The sequence below is a fragment of the Papio anubis genome, chromosome 3 (genome assembly GCF_008728515.1).
Source record: "Papio anubis isolate 15944 chromosome 3, Panubis1.0, whole genome shotgun sequence".
Lineage (NCBI taxonomy): Eukaryota > Metazoa > Chordata > Mammalia > Primates > Cercopithecidae > Papio > Papio anubis.
The window spans coordinates 76,497,723-76,521,966 of NC_044978.1; the positions used below are offsets into that span (position 1 = coordinate 76,497,723).

Genomic DNA, 24,244 nt, shown 5'->3' on the forward strand with positions numbered 1-24,244 from the left:
AAATAACAGAGCTCAGTTCTGCCTAAGGTTGATTCCTGTATTTTTTCCTTCTTGTGCTCAGAGCACCTAGTATATTTTATTTTGTCTAACCAAAATAAAACATTTAACTTGATTTATGAAAAATAAACTCAATTCTTTTAAAATTTAACATTTTAATTAGAACCAATCCCTATGGTCTATTATTCAATGGAAGCTCAGATAGGCCAAGTGGAATGAATAGAATGAAATATTAAACATGTCTGTATAAATCAACATAAAAGGTATTGAAGGTATTGCAAGTTACAAACTACTAAGTACAGTGAGAGTTCAGTATTAAACATTTCTCTAAATTTTATATATAATCATGTAGTGTTATTTTTGCAATTATGTTTTGGTTTTACAATATAAAAACAAAATCAACACATTTCCAAATAATGTTCAAAACACATTTATTTACTAAATCACCTGACATCGACATCTGAGATAATTTCAACAAAATGTTTTAAGAAAAAATTGTGGTATACATCGTATTTGTCTCTAGAAAAAGTGTCTTATTTACAAATTGAGGAACAAAGATATTTCTTTTAATTAAAAACACATTCATTATGCAGTGCTACCATAATAAAAGTGAATATCCCAAGAACAGCTCAAGTATCTTGTGAAGTATTAAGAGGTGAACTGTTTTTTTTCAATCATATTCAGAAAATCTTATGTGTTTACTTGCTTGTTGAGTCTTTGCCAGTCTAATCTTTTCGGCTTTGGTGATTAACTAAAGAGAAATAAATCAGAAATTAGAGTGCATTGGATACTAAAAAATAAAAATAAAAAAAAAAAAACACCAAAAAACAAACACATACACACACAGAAAACTACGACTAGAAAAAACTTCACAGCTATCAGCTTGAATGAAAATTTTTTAAAAACAGCAAGAAGATGACAAATGAGATAATTATGCTCAGGTCAAATCAATTACAAATCAAATCTGTTATTAAGGCTATTGACTATTTCCTATTTCTTTTTTTTTTTTTTTGAGACGGAGTCTCGCTCTGTCACCCAGGCTGGAGTGCAGTGGCCAGATCTCTGCTCACTGCAAGCTCCGCCTCCCGGGTTTACGCCATTCTCCTGGCTCAGCCTCCCGAGTAGCTGGGACTACAGGCGCTCGCCACCTCGCCCGGCTAGTTTTTTGTACTTTTTAGTAGAGACGGGGTTTCACCGTGTTAGCCAGGATGGTCTCGATCTCCTGACCTTGTGATCCGCCCGTCTCGGCCTCCCAAAGTGCTAGGATTATAGGCTTGAGCCACCGCGCCCGGCCGACTATTTCCTATTTCTTATACCCTAACATAAACTGTTGAATATATTTAAGGAAGGCAAATGAAATTACACAGAATAAAGAAGAAGACTGTTTAAAATGTCTAAAATATTCCAAAAGCCTCCTTGATTAAAAAAAAGTTAAAATATTAAACTTTGGAGTAAATGCAAATCTTTTCCTCTTAAAAATACAGATTCTAATGGGTATTCATTTAAATAGCTTTAAAGTGTTTGGTACCATAATGGCCATTGGAAGAAATTCACTTTTAGATTCAACTAAAAATCTATTATTCATCATTGAGGTGAATTAAAATCCAAAGATGTTTAGAACTCTATCATACCCATGTTGCTGTTCACAAATTTTATAAATTCTGCCTTTACCTGCTGAGTATCAGTAATTTATACAGAAAATAATTCAAATGTTTTAAAAGCCAAAGAGAAATAGCTTCATTATGTCTCTAGTAGCTGTTATCTATTTTTACCAATTTGTTCAAAATGATAGGGCATACTACAAAGATTGAGGCTAGCAAAATGACTAGGAGACATCCCTTTTGGCAGACTTTTCTTTCATCTTCTTGATCTTTTGTGAGACATCACTAATTTTATTTACTTGTGTTTAATATATTATTTTAGTTTAGTTTTTTTGAGATGGAGCCTCGCTCTGTTGTCCACGCTGGAGTGCAGTGGCACCATCTTGGCTCACTGCAACCACCGCCTCCTAAGTTCAAGTAATTCTCTTGCCTCGGCCTCCCAAGTAGCTGGGATTACATGTGTGTGCCACTTGGCTAATTTTTGTATTTTTAGTAGAGACAGGGTTTCAACATGTTGGCCAGGCTGGTCTCCAACTCCTGACCTCAAGTGATCCACCCGCCTCAGCCTCCCAAAGTGCTGGGATTACAGGCATGAGCCACTGCGCCCGGCCCCATAATGTGAATATTAAGAGCCATAATTTTTTTACTTTTACTCAATTATGGGCCAAATACAATACTATTGTAGTATTTTCATTGGGCTGTCATGCCAGTGAGGTATTTATGTAACCTTTTGGCAGATTCACTGATGTTCTACTAGTTTTTTTCTTTTTTTTTTTTTTTTTTTTGAGACGGAGTCTCACTGTGTCTCCCAGGCTGGAGTGCAGTGGCGCCATCTCGGCTCACTGCAAGCTCCGCCCCCCGGGTTCACGCCATTCTCCCGCCTCAGCCTCCCAAGTAGCTGGGACTACAGGCGCCCGCTACCGCGCCCGGCTAGTTTTTTGTATTTTTAGTAGAGACGGGGTTTCACCATGTTAGCCAGGATAGTCTCGATCTCCTGACCTTGTGATCCACCCGCCTCGGCCTCCCAAAGTGCTGGGATTACAGGCTTGAGCCACCGCGCCCGGCCTCTACTAGTTTTTTTTTCTAAGCAATTCTCATTAATTACTAAGATGCTCCTAGTACTCCAACTACTCTGGTCTTCTAGTCCCTGACAGTCTTCCCTTATGGTCTGTACATTTTCTTTGCTTCTGCCTGAAAAGTGATACTTCTAAACTTTACTGGGGCTTACTCGCTCACTTCCCTACGGGTCTTGGCTGTAACATCACCTTTGCAGACAGCTTTCCAGACAACCTCAGCTGATATAACGCTCTCCTGCAATACACTTTGTTTTATTTTTCTGTGTAGCACTGGTCATCACCTAAACTATAGGGTTTATCTGTTCGCTTCATGAAAGTAGAGGACTTTGTGATTCATGACTTTACCCGAGGTTACAAGAATGGTGCCTAACACAAGGCACTCAAAAAACATTAGTTGAATTAACTAGCAAACAAGTTGGCTAAACTAATTATGGTCTACTCCTTTTTTCCAACAAGCTTTGCACAGCACTTACTTTTTGTGGTAACCTCCATTTCATTTCACAAGAGTCAACTTGCTACTTCCATAGCTACTTAACAAACTGTGTTAACAACAATCCTGACATCATAACTGAGTTGTGTTCCAACTCAATTTAAGAAATTTCCTAGTCAAAGATGAGCTCTAAATTTTTAAAATGAAAAATAAATGATTTATTCCTAGTTTAAAAAATATATAAAATCTAAATGAAATTTCACAGCAATTAGAAGGGTATTATTTAACAAAGTGACTTCACTTCAGTTACCAGTTCTGGATCAGTGATTTTAACATTTGAATAATCTCAAACAGGCTTTGAAATTAACACCTCGTATCCCTGAAAGAATCCTTGGGAAGCACAGGCGGCTTCCCCACCACAGCAAGTTCAGTCTCCTTTCAAGGAAACAAAATTCACAAAGACCAGTAAGACACCTCCCCAAAAATCACAATAAATTCTGGGCAATGGAAGAAGGTTGATGAAAAATACTTGCCTTTTAACTTAAAAAAAAAAAAATTTTTTTTTAAAATAAATATGACCCCAAATCAACAAGCTTAGATTACAGGAAATAGGACTTTTAAAGTGCTCACCTAACAAAAAAGGAAGTTCATCTTTTTCTTTTTTCTTACACTTTTATAATATCATTTTGAGTGACAGAAAAATAAAATTACTGAAAGAGGGGCTAGCTTTTTTTTTTTTTTTTTGAGACGGAGTCTTGCTCTGTCGCCCAGGCTGGAGTGCAGTGGCACGATGTCGGCTCACTGCAAGCTCCGCCTCCCGGGTTCATGCCATTCTCCTGCCTCAGCCTCGCCAGCAGCTGGGACTACAGGCACCCGCCACCGTGTCCGGGTAATTTTTTGTATTTTTAGTACAGACCGGGTTTCACTGTGGTCTCGATCTCCTGACCTTGTGATCCACCCACCTGGCTGGGGCTTGCTTTAAATTATTTAAGCTTGTTTGTATTACCTACTGACTATCTTAGAGAAAGAGGAATAAAGCTTATCGTTGCTATAGGAAACACTATGCATAAAGTCTCTTCATCTTATCTGTGGAGCTTCCTATCTTTAGAAACTACATTCTAAATATATTGTGGTTTTACCATTACGATAATCTTTCTATAATCATTTACCACCAAACTATAAGACATAGCAGCCAGAAATCAAGATTGTTAAAGTATCACTAGTTAAAAAGAAAAACTCTAAATTACAATTATGTATCCTTGTGAGAAAAATAATTTCACACATTTTGAAATCTAGAGAAATGACTTTTTCCTCCCAACCTAAAACATAGTATATACTCAGTAAATCTTTGTTAGGTAATAGCAAAGCTAAGATCATTTTATGACTACCTATACTGACTTTGGCATTAAATGTTCAAAGAAAGTTTAGTCTAAAAAAACAAAAATGAATTAATTACCTTTTCAGTGCCTCTTTTCTTTTCCCGAGGCTGATTAAGTTTTGCCTGTCGATCAACCAAAATCTTCTGCCAATACCTTTGTTCGTGATCACCTTAAAAACAAACAAAAACTCTGATGGACGAAAAGAAGAACACATCTGAAAAACCATATTCAAGGCATTACATTCTCAATAACAGAACTAGGACAGTTTTTGATTATATTTAATGCCACTTTATACATATTACAGAATAGAAATAAAATTATTAGTTTTGCTAGGTGCGGTGGCTCAAACCTCTAATCCCAGCACTCTGGGAGGACGAGGAGGCAGGATCACCAGAGGTCAGGAGTTCAACAACAGCCTGGACAACATAGCAAAACCCCATCTCTACTAAAAATTGCCTGGTGCAGTGGCTCATGCCTGTAATCCCAGCACTTCAGGGGGCCAAGGCAAGCAGACCACCTGAGGTCGGGAGTTCAAGACAAGACCAGGCTGACCAACATGGAGAAACCCTGTCTCTACTAAAAACATAAAATTAGCTGGGCAAGGTGGCACATGCCTGTAATCCCAGCTAACCTGGGAGGCTGAGGCAGGAGAATCACTTGAAGCCAGGAGGCAGAGGTTGCACTGAGCTGAGATTGTACCATTGCACTCCAGCCTGGGCAACAAGAGCGAAACTCTGTCTCAAAAAATAAAATAAAAATATAAAAATTAGCCAGGCGTGGTAACACACGCCTGTAATCCCAAGTACTCAGGAGGCTGAGGCAGGAGAATCACTTGAACCTGGGAGGTGGAGGTTGCGCTGAGCCACTGCACTCCAGCCTGAGCGACAGAGTGAGACCAAAAAAAAAAAAAAACCAACAAAAAACAAACAAACAAACAAAAAACAAAACTAGTTTCATTAGCCAAACTCAGAAAATGTTACCCACAATAAGGATGGTTACAAAAAAAAAAAAAAAAACTTCTATGAAGTTTTACCAGAAAGGATCTCGAGTTTCCAGCAGTGTTTCTTGCTAATTTCTGTATATGCATTTATTACTGCTTGAGCATCCTCAGGAGTTTTAAATCTAGCATGGCATTCTGTATCCCCTTCTAGCAAATCAACATAAAGAACTTCTGAGATTGCTGCCAAAGTATCCTGCATTAGAATTAAGTAGAAAGACAAATAAAATTTAAAATGTTTCACAATAATTCTAAAACTATTCCAATGGTTATGCCAGAATATATTATGTAAATAAAGCATTTTGCAGACTAATGAGGAGCAAATATCCTATATCAAACATTTCTTGTAAAGCATGTTCTTAAAAATAGATTTGAATAATATCAACTCTAACAATTTATTTTCCTTTATTTTCTTGAAATCACATCCTTAAAATCTGAACTAGAATGGGAATATTCTATAAGGACAACAGATTTGTAGAGCAGAAAGCAGAAATAGTGTCCCCCAATCCCCAAATCAGGAAGGGTTCACATCTGGGAGTAGTTAGTATAAGGAATAAAATTTAAAAAAAAAAAAAAGGATTAAGGGAGATTTGTTTTTACTCACCTGCAGAAAATCACTATGACTTTAAAATATGTGTACAAATCACTCAACTTTTAATAACAACTCATGAAAAACAGTTTTACTGAACCTAAGATACTAGGTTTCCAAATTGTTCAAGAGCTCTTACTTTCTGAAAAAAATACCTAAGCAACCTCTTCTAAACAAGTTGTGGTCACCCAGCAAGGAAAAGTTTTACCTACACTGCCTGCTGTGAGGGCAAATTAACCAGATTCCTGCATTCTTAATCAACTTTTTTTTTTTTCCTCACAGCAGGTTTTACAGAGTATACAATGCATTTATGCAGGAATGTTACACTAATTCCTAATTCATCAACTTCCATTCACAAAGCTAAAGAAATAACTGGAGATTCCTAAATGGGGGAAAAAAATCTTTCTTATCTTGCCTCACTTTAGTTTTAACCTACATTTTCAGGACACAACTAATTTAGATTATGTTCAAATGTTGAATTTTTAGGTTTGATTTATGGAAAGAATTGAGCAATACCTGGGAGTATTATTTCATCATAGAATAAGACAAGTTTATCAGTTAACAATAAAAAATATATAATAAAATCTATGAATTTCTAGAAGCCAGGGACTAGATCTTAACTCATCCCAACACTCAGCAAACTAGCACAAAACAGGCATTTAGTAACTGTTTGCCAAATTAAAAAAAAAAAAAGAACTGCAGAGACATATACTTGCTAGTCCTTCCCACTTCTTTATCTAATTAATTAGTACCAAATTTAGATATAAAGCAAGAAAAAAATTCAGTATTGTTGAAATTTGAATGTATTCAGTACTAGTAATGAGTTTTATAACTGACTTCTGAGCATATTCAATTACTACAACTCAAAAGATATTTACTAAATATCCATTATAATGTCAGGCTAATCTCTTGATTTAAAACCCTCAGAATTTAAAACCCATAGGACGACAAATTAGCCTAGTAATCACATGGGCAAGTCACAGACAGCTGTAACCACCATCACAGCTCAGTTTTTGTTTCAGCAAAATGTAAGTAACTAACTGGATTAATGCAGGGATTGATTTTATGATTTTGATGATCATAAATGATGAATTTGTAATTGATATAGTTACCATTTAAATAATAAAAGTTATTTAATGAGTGATTACAAATAACTGAGTAATTTTTTTTTATTAAATGTTTTGCAATCTGATTAACCAGAGCAGAATTTACATCCCTCAATTTTCAGCTGTCTCCTGAAATGCAAGCTGGTAATAGCAATTTGGATTTGGCCAAATCCTTCACCAATATTGGAAAGAGAATCAAAATTTGTTTCTTAGTGACAGCTATAGGATTGTAGGACAGCATTTCAGATAAGGAGTGCTTACAGATAAACAACCACCTCAATGATATTAAAGTTAAAACCTGTGACTGATGAGTCTATGTAAAACCAAAACAATATACTAAGTGATGATGAATGTCAGTATAAGAAAATACTTAAAATATGTGGTATGTTACAGAGCATTTCACACTTTTTAAAAAGAAAAGGATTGACTTAAATGGGTCACAGGCAGGGTAAGGGTAAATAAGATACAGTACTCTCACATAAAAGTATATACTTTCCCTAATAGAAGGAAGTATTGCTACCAGTGTGGTATAAAAGGCTATAGAAGATAGACTGTACAAAACGAAAAAAAGATTATAAACCTGTGTGTACAGCAATTTATAGCGTAAATTATATAGACCTATGGGTTTTTACATTTTTCTATAATTACAATTTTAAAGATAATCAGCACATAGGTAATACAAAAAAAAAAAAATCCGTGCCAATAAAAATAAGCAAAAGTTACAATTTTCCTATAAAGAAGGATGTTTAAACTGTGCTTACTATAAAATGGACTCAGTGAGGAATTTCAGTCTCTAGTTTTTGCTTCAAAATTAAACCTAAGAGTTACCATGGAATTAAAACTGTACAGGTAGTTTACCATAGAGATACAAATTCTAATTTGATTTGTTTTATCTTCCATATTCAAAACATTATCACACAGGGAAGTTAAGACAAGAAAGGAACAAATACCCTACGGGCTCAAAATCATTACCCGGACTTGTTTCCTGCCAGGCAGAGGCTCTGTGCTAATGATCTTCACAATCACTCCACTCACGAACTGTGGTCCTGTTGCATTAACTTTCTCCTGGGTGGGACACTCTTCACTGTTGGCTGTTGATTAGAAGAGGAAAAAGACCAGCACTAAATCTCTTACACTTAACAATTTAATACTTGGGAGGACTATTTTAGAATAATTCCTGAGGCAGATTTAAATAATTTAAAACGTATTTAATTTTAAAATAAACAAAGTTTATTTTATATGTCATACTGCTTATTTCAAAATACCATGAAATAAAATCCAGAAAGTTTTATTATTCTACATGCAAACTGTTACTGCTAGAAGAGCACTGGTAAAGTCTTTAAGTTTGCCCCTTCTCCCTGCACAAAGGAACAGCAAATTTTAACTCAATAAAGTTAAAAAAAAATTATAGGATACTGTTTTAAATACATTATTATTCCAACGTGAACATCATTTATTTTTACAAGAAATGATAATTTAAGATGTATCCTAATTTTGAATTCTTAAGAATTTTGCTTTAACTTATTCCTGCTTGTGGTTCACACTACAGAATGAAATTACAGGTGAGAAACTACAATCTTCATTCCTACAAACTTGTTCAGTCTACAAACTGCACTCATGTGCTTAAATGAAAACTGTAGAGAAAACTCAGGTTATTTAAAAAATTGTTTTAAATGAGCCTTTTAAATGTTCTTATATCAAGAGTAAATAACATATCTGGATAACTTAACAAATCAAGAATTGTTCTAATAATGACAGAATAATCAAGTTTTTTAAAATTAAAGTTTATCTTGTAACAACTCAGAGATAGCATTTTCATATATAAGTACATTATAAGTCAAAACTATCAGTGATCTTTACTTTTTTCATTTTTCATTCCAGTCTTTTGAGGTACTCCACCGTCTGTTTCCATTTCTGACTCTGATTTTATTTGGGATATTGTTTTTTTTAAAGAAGCCATGCTAGCTTTTTGTAGCGCTAAATACTCTTTTTTCAAATCCATCCATTCGCTTCTGCAAGGAAAGAAATGAAATAGTGATAACAGACGACTAAATATTAAAAAAATATATATATATATAAAGTAAATATGGGAATATCTAAATATATACATTCACAATGACTTGGAGTAACTCCTCCACCCAACTTTCTTGTTTCTTTAAACACATATTCAAAATATTTCCTGGGTTCTAAAGACATTTAGCAAAATAAGCTAAGGGAGTTCCTCTTCCCCCAATATTCAGATTAAATGTTTTAAGATTGCCAATTACATTTTTGAGTGTGTCTGAAGTATTTTAATTTATAAAAGTAAAATTTTAGCATTGATTCCTTAACTAGTAACATTTACTAAATCAGTCATCTCTGTGGGAAAAGCGCGAGATTAAAGATTTGTTAAACTGCTTCCAATTTGAGAGATAACATTCCTTAGTATTTACTTGAATCAAAAAGAATTTCTAAGTAGAACAAAACACCCCATGGAAGCAATCTATTTATTTACATACATTTAACATGTAGATGTTTCTTCAAACAGCTAGAGTTCCTCCAGATAGAAACACAATGCCTCTCTTGGCTTAGTGGGAGCACTCATTGTTACCCTAATCTATGCCATCAAACAAGCAGATAGATTTTCCTTTTTTTTTTTTAAAGAGGAAGATATCTTGTGGTAATGGTTTTAGCTGTTAACATTGACATCTGTATACTTCAAAAAAAAAAAAAAAAAAAAAAAAAGGATCCAGACCCACCCAGGATCATACATTCCCCAAGAGCTGATACATTAAAATAACAAAAGGCCCTTGTAATGATTCTCTGAGATAAAAAGGCAAAAGGAATTCAGGAGTTAAGAATAGTATAAATAGAAGTGGCTGAAGTCCCTGCCTTTTACCCTTCTGGAGGAGGACAGGAATCTTTGGGAACTAATTCAGGAAGGTAAGGAAATATTTTTCTGCAAAAGGTATGCCATTTTGTTTTCTTTCTCCTCAGCTTTAACTACTCTCAAGTCCAAAGAAGTTGTATGTGGGTGGGCTCCCTTCAACTTTAACATGGAAGTGCTTTCTGTGACTTTAAAATAAGTAAGTGCTTCCATGTTTTAGTAGGAGTGAATCCAAGTTACTTCTCCAAAATAGAACATGCTAACTTCACTCTCCCTAAGAGGTTGAAGGGATCCCCTTTGCTTTAACATGGGGGTACCTGCTGTGTGAAACAAAAGTAAGTGCTTCCATGTTTCAGTGGAGGTGTCTCCAAGCCAGCACACCTTTTGTTAATTTTTTTTGTTACTGTGTTTCAAGCTTACTAAGCTTGTTACAGGTTAAAGGATTCTAAGTTTGTCCAAGACTGGGCTTCCCACCACTTAAACGTGGATGTACTTGCTTTGAAACTAAAGAAGTAAGTGCTTCCATGTTTTGGTGATGGTAAGTCTTCCTTTTACATTTTTATAAGGTTTTTAGAAAAGGATTTTATTCTCGTTTATTTAAGCTTTATTTTGTATTTTTAAGTCTGTTAAGGTGCCCCCTCTACTTTAACATGGAGGCACTTGCTGTGCTATGACAAAAATAAGTGCTTCCATGTTTGAGTGTGGTGGTTCCCACTTAATCAGCGATTGCGTTAACGCCCACATTGTGTGCAGTTCTTTGCTACAGGCCACTACTGTTGCTAATATGCAACTCTGTTGAACACAAATTGGAATTGCACTTTAGCAATGGTGATGGATTGTTAAGCCAATGACAGGATTTAAACCACAGACTTACTTTGATAGTACTCTTAATGGTATAACTTCTTCTCCCATTTTATGTCTCTCTTTATGTTTTTTCTTATGTTTCCTTTTTGTTTTTAAGAGAGAGCTGTCTTTTAAATCTCCAGTATCCTTCTCCTCTTCAGTAGAGATTTCTATATCTTGAAATAAATAAAAAAGCCAGTTAAGACTTGCGGCTGTGAAATGGGTGAAACAGAAGCTTAATTTATCTAAATAAAACCTTGCAGTTTACCTCTATTTTCCTTGGAAGCTTCTGAAGGTTCCTTAATGATGTCTTTCTGAATAATTTTCTTTACTTTTGATCGGGGACCCAGGGACTCTGCATCTTCAGAGCTGCTTCTCTTCCTCTTGCCTGTTCTGACTTCAGGTAAGCTCGATGCTTCAACTCTGTCCCGCTTTTTCTTTTTCTTTGAGGATTGCTTTTGGGGTTCAGTAGACTCAATGTCAGAGCCCTCAGATGTGGGCCTGGATCTTTTCATTTTACTGATGCTGGTGTTGCTTGTGTCCATATTTTCCTCTTTGGCTTGGACATTGTCTTCCTTTTTCATTCGGCCCTTCTTCTTCTTTTTCTTTTTCTTCTCTTCTGTAAAAGTGCCATCATTAGTTCATCTTACTTCAATTACATCTACTTAAATATTGAAAAATACTCACCCACAACTCTTAAGGCTGGAATGGGCTTATTTTTCACTGTTTTAGGAAATATGCCAGGTTTTCTTGGTGCTTCTTCTGGTGGGTTGTTAAGAAACTGAAATGATTGAAAAAAAGTTTTACTATTTTAATACTTGTTTGTATCTATACATTTTTTTTTCCCCTAGGATCTGGACCTACCTCAATTGCCTTTGCTGCTTGTTCTTTTGTTTCAAATTCCACAAACGCAAATCCCTTTGGATCTCCAGTAGACTTATAATGTGGTATACTTATATAAACAACATTGCCACATTTCCCAAAGACTCTTTCAATCCAGCTGTGATTAACATTTTTGGGAAGTAACTCCTGTGATAAATTAAAAGCAATATTAAATAGTTTTTCGCAATGCTTATATTTTCAGAGTGTCAATAAATTTTTAACTTAATTACATTGTTTCTGTGCCAGTTTCTGACTGGGGACCCGGGCTCTTAAGCTTACCACATACACAGTGCGCTCATCCTCATCTTTTGGTCTTTCCCCCAGAGGTTTTTTCCTCCTGATTCTGGTGCCTTCCAAATCAAGCTTTAAAAGAGTATTATTACATTAATAAAACTATAATAAACTATAATAATATAATGATCATTACGTTAATATTATTTATAAACTATAATTATACAGTAACGGCAGTCATTCTTAATTCTTACCTCTACGACAGCTGAACTTCTTAATGCTCTGGCAATTAACTTCCCATCAGTAGTCAATTTTTTCATTTTGTTAAAAGACACAAGTAGTGATATATCAACATCTAATGAAAATGAAAAAGTTAATTGTGTTAGTGTACACTATCAGCAGGATTAATTCAATCTGGTACAATTTAACCTGCCCTTCAGGCCGGGCTTGGTGGCTCATGCCTGTAATCCTAGTACTTTGGGAGGCCAAGGCGGGTGGATGGGGGAGTTAAAGATCAGCCTGGCAAAAAATTAGGCTGGGTGTAGTGGCACATGCCTGTAATGCCAACTACTCTGGAGGCTGAGGCAGGAGAATCGTTTGAACCCAGGAGGCAGAGGTTGCAGTGAGCTGAGATCACACTGCACTCCAGCCTGGGAGACAGAGACTTTGTCCATTAACAGTATTGTTGTGTGAGGGTCTAAATGGTATTGCATATTTGGCATACCTAAAATGACACATCTTAGTGTATGTAATTGCAGATCGAGATTTTATTGCTTAGCAATATCCAGACATTCAAAGAGGATGTCTGGATCCCATCCTATTAGAAACAAGCACATGGTTGGTCATTTGAAATTTATCCACTGGGGACAGTGGCTCAATGCCTCTTATCTCAGCAATTTAGAGGCGAAGGTAGATCTCTTGAGACCAGCAACATGGTGGGACCCCATATCTACTAAAAATGCCAGAAAAAGAAAAAGCAGGCCTGATGATGCTTGCCTGTGTTTTCAGCTACTGGGGAGGCTGATGTTGGAGGACAGCTTGGATGGGGCTAGGGGGTGGAGGTAGGGGCAGAAGTTGGAGTGAGCAGACATGGAGCCAGTGCATTTCCTGCCTAGGGAAAAAAGATAGACCCTGCCTCAAAAAATGTGAAACAAAAAATAACATTGAGCTAGGTGAAATGCCTTCTTGTATGAACTAAAGTACAGCACTCTCATCTCGAGTTACACATGATAAATGGTTATTGAAGCAATTAAATCCCAAAATACTTATAAGCTTTGATATGAAACTGCTTATTTAATATAGCCTAAACTCTTACCAACAGTCTAAATATTTAGAAGACTGTCATTCACTAAATAAAAATTAAAACAGATGACAAGGAACATACTTGCAGAAATGAATACATACATTATAGAATATACTATTTTAGGCTGGGTGCAGTGGCTCACACCTGTAATCCCAGCATTTTGGGAGGCCGAGGTGGGCAGACCACGAGGTCAGGAGTTTGAGACCAGCCTGGCCAACACAGTAAAATCCCATCTCTACTAAAAATACAAAAATCAGCCGGGCATGGTGGTGCGTGCCTGTAGCCCCACCTACTCGGGAGGCTGAGGCAGGAGAATCACTTGAACCCAGGAGGCAGAGGTTGCAGTGAGCTGAGATCATGCCACTGCACTTCAGCCTGGGCAACACAGCAAGACTCCATCTCAAAAAAATATATAGATATACTATTTTATAAATAAATTTAAAGGCAACCACATCTAAAAGTTGGTTCCTTTACTGAAGCAAACTTACATCCATCTCTAGATTTTTCTATCTGTTCTCGAAGAAATCTATCCTTGTGAAGATTTGCATCCCCAAACCAGAAGTCCACTTGCTTAGCAATATCTGCAAGCACCTGTTTAACTCGTGACCGTTTCTTTTTTTCAACTTCTTTTTTCTTTTCAGTGCTTTCTTCTTCCATTACCTTTTTTTGATTTCCACTTTCAGTTTCCATTCCTGTGAAATATAAGAATATAGTTAAATATTTAGATTAGCCTTTAATTGTATGAGAGAAAAATGGACTCACATTTGGCTGTGAGAAGACAAAATTTATTTTTATATTTAATAAAGTAAATTTAAAAAATAATTTACCTCCGATGTTAGGGATGATGCTTTAGTTTTTTTGTACCTTTCATTTATTTTATTTTATTTTATTTTTTTGAGACGGAGTCTTGCTCTGCCCCCAGGCTGGAGTACAGTGGCACGATCTCGGCTCACTGCAATCTCCGCCTCCCAGGTTCACGCCATTCTCCTGCCTCAGCCTCTTGAGTAGCTGGGACTACAGGCGCCCGCCACCGCACCCAGCTAATTTTTTTTTTTTTGTATTTTTAGTAGAGATGGGGTTTCACTGTGGTCTCAATCTCCTGACCTTGTGATCCGCCCGCCTCGGCCTCCCAAAGTGCTGGGATTACAGGCGTGAGCCACCGCGCCCGGCCTGTACCTTTTAAAATGCAGGGCCAGATTATCCTAGAATAATACAACAATTACACCTTTATCTCACTAAACTGCACTTTTAAGGCAGTAAGTGAAAAGTGTAAGATTAAGGGACCTGCACACTCTCCATTGCAACAATCCCCCGGCCCACCGCGCCCCCCCACCGCCCCCTGCCCCAGAGAAGTTTTATTGGCTTTTTTATTTTTTTTGAGACAGAGTCTCACTCTGTCGCCCAGGCTGGAGTACAGTGACCCGATCTCTGCTCACTGCAAGCTCTGCCACCTCCCTGGTTCACGCCATTCTCCTGCCTCAGCCTCCCTAGAAGCTGGGACTACAGGCACCCGCCACCACACCTGGCTAATTTTTTTGTATTTTTAGTAGAGATGGGGTTTCACCGTGTTCACCAGGATGGTCTCGATCTCCTGACCTCATGATCCGCCCGCCTCGGCCTCCCAAAGTGCTGGGAATACAGGCGTGAGCCACCGCGCCCGGCCTACATTGGCTTTTTTTTTGAGACGGTTTCCCTCTTGTTGCGCAGGCTGGAGTGCAGTGGCGCGATTTCGGCTCACTGCAACCTCCACCTCCCGGGTTCAAGCAATTCTCCTGCCTCGGCCTCCCGAGTAGCTGGGACTACAGACACATGCCACCATGCCCGGCTAATTTTTGTATTTGTAGTAGAGACGGGGTTTCACTATGTTGGCCAGGTTGGTCTCGAACTACTGACCTAGTGATCCACCCGCCTCCGCCTCCCAAAGTGCTAGGATTACAGGTGGGAGTGGCCGTGTCTGGCAATTTTGATTTTTAAAATGTTAACTTCTGCTTTCTAGGGGCAGAATTCAACTGGTAAGCTGTAGAAATAAGCTTCTTCTCTTTTCTTTGAGGCAGTCTTGCTCTGTTGCCCAGGCTAGAGTGCAGCGGCGTTATCTCAGCTTACTGCAACCTCTACCTCCTGGGTTCAAGCAATTCTCCCTGCCTCAGCCTCCCGAGTAGCTAGGAATACAGGCGCCACTGCCACCACACCCAGCTAATTTTTGTATTTTTAGTAGAGACAGGGTTTCACCATGTTGACCAGGCTGGTGTCGAACCCCTGACCTCAGGTGATTTCCCAGCCTCAGCCTCCCAAAGTGCTGGGATTATAGGTGTGAGCCATCACACTCCACCATAAATCAGCCTTTTCAAGTGGCCTTCTCATCCCAGTGTTTACTTCTGGGGCAGCAATTTCTAACCCCCTCCTTTCTCAAGTTCCTTTCAACATCTCTTCCCCTTTGCTCTGTCAGCTCCAGCCATAGAGTCCTTCTTGCACTTCCTGAAGCTCACTCAGCAATGTCTAACAGGGGTTTTTAAACCTGTTCTGAGACACATATCCCCAGAGATAACACAGCTTGCTCTCCTACTTCAAGTGTTTATTTAAATGTCACCTCAGTGAGGTCTCCTCCCACAACCATATTTAATAATGCAAATTTCTGGATACATACATGGTAACTCCCCTGCCTTATTTCTGTTCGTAGCATTTATCATGTTCTAAGATTACTATCACTACTATGCAATTTATTTCTTTATTGTTTATCCTTCCTAGAAGGTAAGATGAATGAAATCAGATTTTTGTCTGTTTTGTTTACTGACATATTGTCAGTCCCTACCACAGTCACTTAAAAATGTGTTGAATAAATTGCGCCTAGATTTTGTTGAATGAATTGAATCACTAGTGGTTATATGAGCAAAGGATTAATATCAGGCCTGGGATAATACAGGCTGCTTGAGAATAACCTCAGTCTCCCATAATACAGTCTTCTTGGAAATTGGAGAGACTAATGGGGAGTGTTATCTGTTTCCCATGTTGCACCTGGTTTGGAGCAGCTATTAGATGGCATGGAGGCCTTATGCTTGTATGACCAGAACAACAGATTGATAGGCAAAAGGAGTTAAAGCTTTTATGTGTTAAAGTGTCCTAACTAGGCCGGGCGCGGTGGCTCAAGCCTGTAATCCCAGCACTTTGGGAGGCCGAGACGGGCGGATCACAAGATCAGGAGATCGAGATCATCCTGGCTAACACGGTGAAACCCCGTCTCTACTAAAAATTACAAAAAACTAGCTGGGCGAGGTGGCGGGTGCCTGTAGTCCCAGCTACTCCGGAGGCTGAGGCAGGAGAATGGCGTGAACCCGGGAGGCGGAGCTTGCAGTGAGCTGAGATCTGGCCACTGCACTCCAGCTTGGCTGACAGAGCAAGACTCCGTCTCAAAAAAAAAAAAAAAAAGTGTCCTAAATACACCGTGGTCCCCGTGGCCCTTTTCTAGGGAAGGCATACATGCCTGCTGTGGGTAAATGGGAGAAAAAAGTAAATGGCTTAGTGGCCTCTGGTGGGATGAAAAAGCTGCATCTACCCTATCTTTTGCCTTGTATCTTTCTTTGGTAAACAGTATTTGCGTCTCTTGAGTCTGACTGTTGGTTAGAATCTCTAACTGCTAAAGTGATGCTGCTGATAGTAACAGAAATAGATAATGTGTTTCAAAGTGGTATCTAGGAAGAGGGTACAAAGCCCTTAATGCATTTTACCTCAAATCTCCAACTAAACATGCATTCTCATCAAACTCAACAGAAGAACATTTTGGCATTTTAGGCTTCAGTAGATCAATCAAATACCAATTTTGAAATTATACAAGTAATGACATATTTATGTGATGCTAGCTTAAGACATAAAACACAACTACAGGTTAATAATAGAAAAACAGTGAGGTGTCATCGAGTACCACACAACCATGTTCTTCACCTCATGCTCTTTACTTCAACCCATCTGGTCAGGCTTTCCTCCTCACCATTCTAGAGAAACTACAAACAAGTTCCTGAATGTGCTCCACTGTCTACTTGACCTCTCAGCAGCAAATGCAGTTGGTAACTCCCTTCTTGAAATTATTTTCTTCATATAGCTTCCAAACTGGTTTTCCTCCTTTTCAATTTCCTTTTGCAATCTCAGTTTCTCAATTTCCTTTTACCCTATCTCTCCTACTGTGCCCTACACCTTTACATGATGCCTAAATTGGAGTCAGTCCTGGGCTTCCTTCTCATTTACAAAGTCATTGTTTCTGAGGATCCTGGCTTTAAGTTCGTTGGCTTTATGCTGAGGCTTTACAAATCTATCTTCTCTCATTAGCTCCCCATTCCAATATTCAACTGTCCACCTCACACCTCCACTAGTTTATCTAAAATAGGACTAAAGGATATCTCAAAATAGGACTCTCAAATGCTAACAACCCCCTCCCACCAATTTTCTCTATCTCAGAAACACCAATTACAAAATTGCTGAAAAGGCAAAAGTCTTAAAATCATTCCTTTTGTTTTTTTTTTTTTTTTTTTTTTGAGATGGAGTCTTGCTCTGCCGCCCAGGCTGGAATGCAGTGGCCGGATCTCAGCTCACTGCAAGCTCCGCCTCCTGGGTTTACGCCATTCTCCTGCCTCAGCCTCCCGAGTAGCTGGGACTACAGGCGCCTGCCAGGTCGCCTGGCTAGTTTTTTGTATTTTTTAGTAGAGACGGGGTTTCACCGTGTTAGCCAGGATGGTCTCGATCTCCTGATCTTGTGATCCGCCCGTCTCGGCCTCCCAAAGTGCTGGGATTACAGGCTTGAGCCACCGCGCCCGGCCTTTTTTTTTTTTTTTTTTTGAGACGGAGTCTCAAACTCACTCTGTCACCCAGGCTGGAGTGCAGGGTCACCATCTTGGCTCATGCAACCTCCACTTCCTGGGTTCAAGTGATTCTCCTGCCTCAGCCTCCCAAGCAGCTAGGACTACAGGCATGCACCACCACGCCCGGCTTATTTTGTATTTTGAGTAGAGAGGAGGTTTCACCATGTTGGTCAGGCTAGTCTTGAACTCCTGATCTCAGGTGATCCACCTGTTTTGGCCTCCCAAACTGCTGGGATTACAGGCATGAGCCATCATGCCCGGCCTAAAATCATTCTTAATTTCCCTTTTCCTTACACTTCATGGTCAATTCATCAGTATTTCTGTTAGCTCTAACTTTAAAATATATTCCAAATATGAATAATTATCATTTCCTCCATCATAAGCACCTGGTCCAAGCTACTACTGTGTTGTCTGAACAACTACAAGAACTTTATTACTAGTCTGCTTGCTTCTAATCTTCTTCCCTTAGAATCAATTCTCCAGGTAGAATTTATCATTTAAATATGTAAATCAGATCATGCCAATTCCTTACACAAACTCTTCCAAAGGTTTCTTTTTTTTTTTGAGATGGAGTCTCACTCTGTCAACCAGGCTGGAGTGCAGTGGTGCGATCTCGGTTCAATGCAATCTCTGCCTCCGGGGTTCAAGCAATTCTCCTGCCTCAACCTCCCAAGTAGCTAGGACTACAGGCATGTGCCACCACGCCCGGTTAATTTTTTTTTTGTATTTTTAGTAGAGACAGGGTTTCATCACGTTGGCCAGGCTGGTCTCGAACTCCTGACCTCAGGTGATCTGCCCGCCTCGGCCTACTGAAGTGCTGAGATTATAGGCATGAGCCACCGTGCCCAGCCAGGTTTCTATTTTTTTTTTTTTTTTTCTGGAGACAGAGTCTCGCTCTGTTACCCAGGCTGGAGTGGAGTGGCACAATCTCGGCTCACTGCAACCTCCGCCTCCTGGGTTCAAGTGATTCTCCTGCCCCAAGTAGCTGGGATTACAGGCTTGCGCCATGACACCCGGCTACTTTTTGTAGAGATGGGGTTTCACTATGTTGGCCAGGCTAGTCTCGAACTCCTGATCTGAAGTGATCCACCTGCCTCCGCCTCCCAAAGTGCTGGGATTACAGGTGTCAGCTACCGTACCCAGCTCAAAGGTTTCTTATACTCAAAATAAAGTCCAAAAACCTTACTGTGATTGACTAGACCCTATATAATCTGGCCTGGGGATCTCTCTAACTTCATCTATCATAATTCTTGCCAACAGGCTCAGTCCAAACATAACCATCTTTTGGTTCTTTAAATATGCTAAGACCTTTCGCACTTCAGGGCCTTTGCCCTTGCTGCTCCCTTGACCTTCCCTACCATATCTGTATGGATTACTTCCTTGTACACTTAGGTCTCTGCAAACATCACTTCTTAAGAGAGACTTACTCTTTCCACTCAATCTAAAATATTCTCTCCCTGCTGACCTTAACTCTGTCCACCTCCTCAGTCACTATTTTTTATCCTTGTATCCTTTTGTCACTACCTGGAATTATTACTTTACTTATTTTTTATTTTTTATTTTTTGAGATGGAGTCTCTGTTGTGCAGGCTGGACTGTAGTGGCACGATCCTGGCTCCCTACAACCTCCGCCTCACAGGTTCAAGTGATTGTCCTGCCTGAGCCTCCCAAGTAGCTGGGATTACAGGCAGCTGCCACCACACCTGGCTAATTTTTGTTTTTAGTAGAGATGGGGTTTCATCATTTTGGCTAGGCTGGTCTTGAACTCCTGACCTCAAGTGATCTGCCCATCTGGGCCTCTCAAAGTGCTGAGATTACAGGTGTGAGCTACCATGCCCGGCCTGAAATTTTATTGTCTATCTATCCCACCAGAATGTAGACACTATGAAGGCAGGAACTTTAACTTCATCAGTACCTAAGTATTTGTTGAATAAACAAACAGATTTAAAAGAACCTGTAAAATGTTAAGCATTTCAAATTCTTTGTAAGGTTGTGGAATGTAAATAAAATACAAATAGGCCAGGTGCAGTGATTCATGCCTATAATCCCAGCACTTTGGGAGGCTGAGCCAGGTGGATCACTTGAGGTCAGGAGTTCAAGACCAGTCTGGCCAACAAAATGAAACAAAGTCTCTACTAAAAATAACAAAATTATCTGGGTGTGGTAGCCCATGCCTATATCCCAGCTACTCTGGAGGCTGAGGCAGGACAATGGCTTGAACCCAGGAGGCAGAGGTTGCAGTGATGCGAGATCGTATCACTGCACTCCAGTCTGGGAGACAGAATCAGTCTCCATCTCAAAAACAAACAAACAAACACACACAATGTAGGCTATGATTATCACTACAGCAGGCTCTACTGCTGATTTTCTCTCTTGAAAAAACTAAGTTATAAAGGGCAGACTACCTGCTCTCCAATTCATTTCCTTGTCAAAGCCCTAAGGAAAAGTAGACAGAAATATATAGGCGCAGAAAGCCACAATTTTCCCAGAAACCAGACTTTCCTTATCATTCTCATCTCTCCGCCCAGAGACCCTCCTTCATTCTTTTTCCTAAAGATTATTTTTGTGGCTTGAAGTATTTAAGTTCAGAATGATTTACCTTCGATTTAGATTAAATAGCAAGGAACATAAGATATGGTATAATTTAGCTTCTTTATACATTGACTGTAGAGAATCAGGAAGTTACAATACTTTCGTTAGTCTTGATCCTCAAAGTCCATACTTCTCAATGTCCTGTGATAACAGGTATGTGTATTGTCACTCCACACATTCCAAATCAAACTCATTGTCTTTCTTATCCAGACCTGTTCTTTCTACCATCCTCAACTTATTTAAGGATGCCATATTCCACCAAGTTAACCAATCAAGCTACTTATTAGCTGTGTGGATTTTGAGGAAGTTACCCCATCTCTCTGTGGTCTATAAAATATGGATAAAAATCATACTCACATTATAAGGTTGTTAGCATTAGCCAAAATAATGTAAATAAAGCACTTCAAATTGCGAAGATATAGAACACAAGTAACCATTATTCTATCCAAACTCTTGTTAAATCTTATCAGTTTGACTTTTGAAATGGCTCTCATCTCCATCCAGTGTTTTCTACAACTACTGCTACAACTGTCACTAGAATATGCCAATAGTTTATAAACTGTTCTGCAAGTCATCCATTCTCAGCAGAAGCCTATGTATAACCCATCTAAAATACAGACCTGGTTTTGTGATGCTTCCGTCAAAACTTGCAACATTAGAAATTCCTTAGCACCTTCCCATAACATAATATGCAGTTTAAGAAAACATTGTTTAAAAAAAAAAAAAAAAAGTAACATTTGGCCGGGCGCGGTGGCTCACATTTGTAATCCCAGCACTTTGGGAGGCTGAGGCAGTGGAACACGAGGTCAGGAGATTGAGACCATTCTGGCTAACAAGGTGAGATCCCATCTCCACTAAAAATACAAAAAAAAAAACAAAAACAAAAAAACAAAAAAACAAAAAACGAAAACAAATTAGCCGGGCGTAGTGGCGGGCCCCTGTAGTCCCAGTTACTCGGGAGGCTGAGGCAGGAGAATGGCGTGAACCCAGGAGGTGGAGCTTGCAGTGAGCCAAGATCGTGCCATTGCACTCCAACCTGGGCAACAGAGCAAGACTCCAAAAAAAAAAAAAAAAAGTAACATTTAAGTTGCTTTAAATGCAGAATAAAAGCTACTGGGTAATAATACCAGTAACTTTATATACATTTTTGTAAATCCTCACAATCCCACTAGGTAGCAGTTTCTTCCATCTTAATACAAAAACTCAAAAAAGTTATGTGACTTGGCCCAAGTTGGCTAAGTAAGTTATCCCAGGTATGTTTGATCCCACATTGTCTACCTTTTGGTAGAATTTCCTGCAACTTATCACCATGGACTCTATGTTCTGACTCAGGAATTCTTAATCTGAAGTCCATGCAACTGTGTCTGGACAAGAATTCTTGTGGGCTCCATTAAATTGTAAATAATACATTTTAAAGATAAGGTAAAATTAAGACTCTTGTACAAATATAAAATGGAATACATGGTAAAGATTTAAGCACAGTCATGGGTTGCTTAATGACAAGGACACATTCTGAGAAATGCATATTCAGGTGAGTAAGTACATCGTAGGGTATGTAGTTATTGTATGATGTACTCACCTACAAACCTAGGTACTATGGCCTACTACACACCTATAATCTTATGGGACCACTGTCATACATGCGGTCTGTCGGTATGTGGTGCTTGACTGTAAATAAAGGAATCACTTAAGTGTTAAAAACCAGTTCAAAGAAGAATTTAAAAAGCAGGTACGGCCGGGCGCGGTGGCTCAAGCCTGTAATCCCAGCACTTTGGGAGGCCGAGGCGGGCGGATCACAAGGTCAGGAGATCAAGACCATCCCGGTTAACACGGTGAAACCCCGTCTCTACAAAAAAATACAAAAAACTAGCCGGGCGAGGTGGCGGGCGCCTGTAGTCCCAGCTACTCGGGAGGCTGAGGCAGGAGAATGGCGGGAACCCGGGAGGCGGAGCTTGCAGTAAGCTGCGATCTGGCCACTACACTCCAGCCTGGGCGACAGAGCCAGACTCCGTCTCAAAAAAAAAAAAAAAAAGCAGGTACATAGGCAATCAGGAACGTTGAAATAAGTATTAATAAATACTGCTCAGAATAATAATTAATTGCATCTTTACTGGACAAACTCATTTCCATGTTGTTGTAGCGGGTTACATGGTTGAAAAATAGTTCAAAGATCACGAAAGACAGATAACCTGGAAGACTGAGTTAGACAAGACACCAAGTCATTTGTGTGTGTTTGCTATTTAAAAGTATTTCGTAATTTTTCCTGAGGAAATTATATGCGAAATGTTTGTTTGGAGACGGAGCCTCTCTCTGTCGCCCAGGCTGGAGTGCAGTGGCGCGATCCCGGCTCACTGTAATCTCTGCTTCCCAAGTTCAAGATTCTCCCAACTCGGCCTCTTAAGGGACTATAGGCGTGCACCACCACTCCCCGCTAATTTTTGTGTTTTTAGTAGAGACGGGGTTTTGTCATATTGGCCAGGCTGGTCTCGAACTCCTGACCTCAAGTGATCCGCCCGTGTCGGCCACCCAAAGTGCTGGGATTACAGGCGTGAGCCACGGTGCCCGGCCTCGCAAAATGTTTTAATAGGTACATACACGTTTTCCTGAGAAGCTAATCCATAACTTTTATTAAGTTTTCAAAAGCGTTTCACAACAGCTTAAGAATCATTGTTCCAGTCACTGCTTACAATTCAAGTCCCTCAACACGTAGTGGCCTGTGTCTTCTGCTTTGTCTGAATCTTCTCGTCTAAATTTCCTTACTAAATTTTCAAGGCCCAGGTTAAATGGCATCTTACTCTTTGAGATGTTCCACCACCCTGTGTCCTCTAATTAACTGCCTCCTCATTTGTTTTCGCTTAAGTTTTTTTGCTAACGCACTCTGCACACCGTATCTAGCACTTGTTAGTTCCCTTCCATAACTGGATTTTTAACTCTTTGAGGACGATGGCAGAGTCCTGCAAAAGAAGATGATAATTTTAGAATATAAATCCTCACGTTCACTATCCTCTGGCAGCCACAAGTCAGCTCCAATCTGCGAAATACTGCACTGTCTTTACTGACTACTGCTTCTCTCGGCACCCGTACTTCCACAAGGACAACGTCATAGGCAGGGCGAGCCCCAAACCTCCCCACGCTGGGCCCCTATGCGCCCCTACTCTCTGAAAACGAGAACTACAAGCGCTGCCGGAAGACTTTTGCGCGTGCGCATAGATAACTAGGTCAAGGAGCTGATGGGTGTGCAGGCGGGAGGCGGGGTAAGAAGGACGACAGATGATAGAGTGGACCGCAAGAAAAAGGACGGAGAGTTAATCAGACGTCGCCCAAGCTGTGCGACCCTATACGCCGCTTGTAACTTACTCCGTTCAACTCCCAAAATACAGGGTCAAGTACTGCGGCCTTCAGCCCTTTCCGTCTCCCGATCCTGATAGTCTTGGTTACTTTCGCGTCATAGGATGAGCGACAACGTTCGCCGGTCCCGGTCGAGAAAGACGGGCCTGAGGCAGTGC

The 24,244-nt window shown here is 39.5% G+C and overlaps 1 protein-coding gene across 4 annotated transcripts; it reads right to left on the reverse strand.

Moving 5' to 3' along the window:
- Nucleotides 1–411: 411 nt before the first annotated feature.
- LARP7 (La ribonucleoprotein 7, transcriptional regulator) lies at nucleotides 412–24,239 on the reverse strand. Of its 4 annotated transcripts, none has more exons than XM_009207393.3 (13): nucleotides 24,096–24,239; nucleotides 13,892–13,992; nucleotides 12,252–12,352; nucleotides 12,046–12,129; nucleotides 11,749–11,913; nucleotides 11,572–11,665; nucleotides 11,153–11,503; nucleotides 10,916–11,060; nucleotides 9,036–9,187; nucleotides 8,148–8,266; nucleotides 5,517–5,676; nucleotides 4,561–4,652; nucleotides 412–748 (listed from the first exon to the last, which is right to left on the reverse strand). In XM_009207393.3, exons 3-13 carry the CDS (start codon nucleotides 12,315–12,317, stop codon nucleotides 668–670), a joined length of 1,509 nt encoding a protein of 502 aa, XP_009205657.1. In that variant the 5' UTR covers nucleotides 12,318–12,352; nucleotides 13,892–13,992; nucleotides 24,096–24,239; the 3' UTR covers nucleotides 412–667. The 4 variants fall into 4 exon arrangements, with proteins under 4 accessions (XP_009205657.1, XP_009205655.1, XP_009205658.1 ...); XM_009207391.3 differs by having other exon boundaries at nucleotides 13,789–13,992; XM_009207394.4 differs by having other exon boundaries at nucleotides 13,961–13,992; nucleotides 24,096–24,221.
- Between the last annotated feature and the right edge of the window lie 5 nt (nucleotides 24,240–24,244).

Excerpts from the sequence above, each read along its gene's own strand:
- LARP7 (XM_009207391.3), bottom strand. The coding sequence starts at position 13,990 with ATGGAAACTGAAAGTGGAAATCAAAAAAAGGTAATGGAAGAAGAAAGC. Across the intron at positions 12,130-12,251 it reads GAAGTTCAGCTGTCGTAGAG|CTTGATTTGGAAGGCACCAG; the intron begins GTAAGAATTAAG and ends ACTCTTTTAAAG. Across the intron at positions 9,188-10,915 it reads CCATTAAGAGTACTATCAAA|AAGCGAATGGATGGATTTGA; the intron begins GTAAGTCTGTGG and ends CTTTCCTTGCAG.